This window comes from Penaeus vannamei, chromosome 14 (assembly GCF_042767895.1).
Source record: "Penaeus vannamei isolate JL-2024 chromosome 14, ASM4276789v1, whole genome shotgun sequence".
NCBI classification, from domain to species: Eukaryota; Metazoa; Arthropoda; class Malacostraca; order Decapoda; family Penaeidae; genus Penaeus; species Penaeus vannamei.
Window position 1 is genome coordinate 5,123,786 of NC_091562.1, and position 3,350 is coordinate 5,127,135.

At 40.5% G+C, this 3,350-nt stretch overlaps 1 protein-coding gene across 1 annotated transcript in view; it reads right to left on the reverse strand.

Moving 5' to 3' along the window:
* LOC113808904 (uncharacterized) overlaps positions 1 to 468 on the reverse strand; it is an 837-nt gene extending 369 nt beyond the window's left edge. The window contains exon 1 of the mRNA XM_070129409.1: positions 1 to 468. This exon is cut by the window's left edge and continues 369 nt beyond it. Coding sequence (XP_069985510.1) covers positions 1 to 468 — 468 coding nt within the window.
* Between the last annotated feature and the right edge of the window lie 2,882 nt (positions 469 to 3,350).

Sequence of the window (3,350 nt, forward strand, 5' to 3'; positions counted from 1 at the left end):
ATTGGATGAGGCAATGTTGGTAGGCCTATTGGATGAGGCAATGTTGGTAGACCTATTGGATGAGGCAAAGCTTGCAGTGGATGAGATAGTGCAGGCAGTGGATGAGGCAATGTTGGTAGGCCTATTGGATGAGGCAATGTTGGTAGGCCTATTGGATGAGGCAATGTTGGTAGGCCTATTGGATGAGGCAATGTTGGTAGGCCTATTGGATGAGGCAATGTTGGTAGGCCTATTGGATGAGGCAATGTTGGTAGGCCTATTGGATGAGGCAATGTTGGTAGGCCTATTGGATGAGGCAATGCTGTCAGTGGATGAGGCAATGTTGGTAGGCCTATTGGATGAGGCAATGCTAGCCGTGGATGATGTAATGTTGGTAGGCCTATTGGATGAGGCAATGCTGGCAGTGGATGAGGTAGTGCAGGCAGCGGGCGAAATAATTGGTAGTGGATGATACAGTAGAGGAGTCATTGTTGGCAGTGGATGAGGCAATGTTGGCAGTAGATGAGGCAGTGTTGGTAGGCCTATTGGATGAGGCAACGTGGCAGTAGATGAGTAAGGTTGGCAGTTAAGGAGGCGAGTAGTAGTGGATGAGGCAAAGTTGACAACAGATGAGGCAAAATTGGCAATGGATGAGGCAGAGTTGACTATGGATGAGATGAAAGGTGGAAGTGGATGAGGTGACGGCAGCAGTGGATGAGACGATGCCGTAAGTGAGGCGCTGGCAGTCAATGCTGGCAGTGGAGGAGGCAATGTTGGCAGTGAATGAGGCTGTCTGTGGAAGATTCGATGCTGACACTATATACGTTAATGTTGGCAGCAGGTACGGGAATGCTGGCAGTAGTTGAGGCAGTTGATGAGGCAATGCTGGCAGACGACAAAGCGATTCTGGCAGTGGATGAAGCAACGCTAGCAGTGGATAAGGCAATGCTGGCAGTAGATGAGGTGATTGTGGGAGTGGATGAAGCAACGCTGGCAGTTAATAGGACAATGCTGACAGTGGATGAGACAATGCTCGCAGTTAATAGGACAATGCTGTGGATGAGACAATGCTGGCAGACGACAAAGCGATTCTGGCAGTGGATGAATCAACGCTGGCAGTTAATAGGACAATGCTGACAGTGTATGAGACAATGCTGGCAGCTCACAAGACAAATCTGACAGCGGACGAGGCGATGGTGGCGGCGGATGAGGCAACGCCGACGGTGGATGAGGCGGCGGAGGCGGTGGACGAGGCCTGACGGAGGAGACACGAAGGGCGTGGTCATCGGTCGTGTGTTGCGGCGCCCGCTGAAGCTGCTAAGAAGTAGCAACTTTTTCGTGTTGAAAGAACCGGTGGTATGGTAATTTTTTTTTCTTTTTTTTAACTTTCTCTTTCTTTTTATATGTAATATCTGACCTCGACTTGATTTCAGATGTTAAAACATACTTAGAGAGCAATTCAGAATGTCAGAATGATAAAGAGACTTAGAATATCGTCTGCATAATGCTGGTATTACAAAGTAAATAAAAAATATGTAACAACAACTTCAGCATCATACTGTAAATTTTCTATAATCATTAGAAAATTCCTGAAGATACATTCCTGACTATAGACTATGCTTTAATTCCCCATCACTATAAATTCTCTAAAATTATTAGAAAATTCCTGAAGATACATTCCTGACTATTGACTATGCTTTGATTCCCCATCACTATAAACTCTAAAATTATTACAAAATTCCTGAAGATCCATTCCTACATACAGACTATGCTTTAATTCCCCATCACTAATAAATTCTCTAAACTATTAGAAAATTCCTGAAGATACATTCCTAACTATAGACTATGCTTTAATTCCCCATCACTAATAAATTCTCTAAATTATTAGAAAATTCCTGAAGATACATTCCTAACTATAGACTATGCTTTAATTCCCCATCACTAATAAATTCTCTAAATTATTAGAAAATTCCTGAAGATACATTCCTACATATAGACTATGCTTTAATTCCCCATCACTATAAATTCTCTAAATCATTAGAAAATTCCTGAAGATACATTCCTAACTATAGACTATGCTTTAATTCCCCATCACTATAAATTCTCTAAAATTACTTGAAAATTCCTGAAGATACACTCCTGACTATAGACTATGCTTTAATTCCCCATCACTAATAAATTCTCTAAATTATTAGAAAATTCCTGAAGATACATTCCTAACTATAGACTATGCTTTAATTCCCCATCACTAATAAATTCTCTAAACTATTAGAAAATTCCTGAAGATACATTCATAACTATAGACTATGCTTAATTCCCCATCACTATAAATTCTCTAAAATTATTAGAAAATTCCTGAAGATCCATTCCTACATATAGACTATGCTTTAATTCCCCATCACTATAAATTCTCTAAAATTATTAGAAATAGCTGACGATCAATTCCTGACTATAGACTATGCTTTAATTCCCCATCACTATAAATTCTCTAAAATTATTAGAAAATTCCTGAAGATACATTCCTGACTATAGACTATGCTTTAATTCCCCATCACTATAAATTCTCTAAACTATTAGAAAATTCCTGAAGATACATTCCTGACTATAGACTATGCTTTAATTCCCCATCACTATAAATTCTCTAAAATTATTAGAAAATAACTGAAGATCCATTCCTACATATAGACTATGCTTTAATTCCCCATCACTATAAATTCTCTAGAATTATTAGAAAATAGCTGAAGATACATTCCTAACTATAGACTATGCTTTAATTCCCCATCACTATAAATTCTCTAAACTATTAGAAAATTCCTGAAGATACATTCCTGACTATAGACTATGCTTTAATTCCCCATCACTAATAAATTCTCTAAACTATTAGAAAATTCTTGAAGATACATTCCTACATACAGACTATGCTTTAATTCCCCATTAAACCCAGATTAAGCACGTTTAAGCGGCTTAGCAGTGGTTATCTGACGAGAAACGGAGACCGAAAGGGTACCAGGTAATTTGTACCCTGAGGCTTCGAGGTGCAGTAGTCTCCGACATGACATGAATTCTCCTACAGGGAGTTGTGGTGATGGGCCGGTTTGTTCCAATTGTGAAAGGCCCGACCCAACGAATCCTCATCATACACGGCCGGTTTGTTAGAATTGTGAAAGGCCCGACCTGACGAATCCTCATCATACACGGCCGGTTTGTTCAATTTGTGAAAGGCCCGACCCGACGAATCCTCATCATACACGGCCGGTTTGTTCAATTTGTGAAAGGCCCGACCCAACGAATCCTCATCATACACGGCCGGTTTGTTAGAATTGTGAAAGGCCCGACCCGACGAATCCTCATCATACACGGCCGGTTTGTTC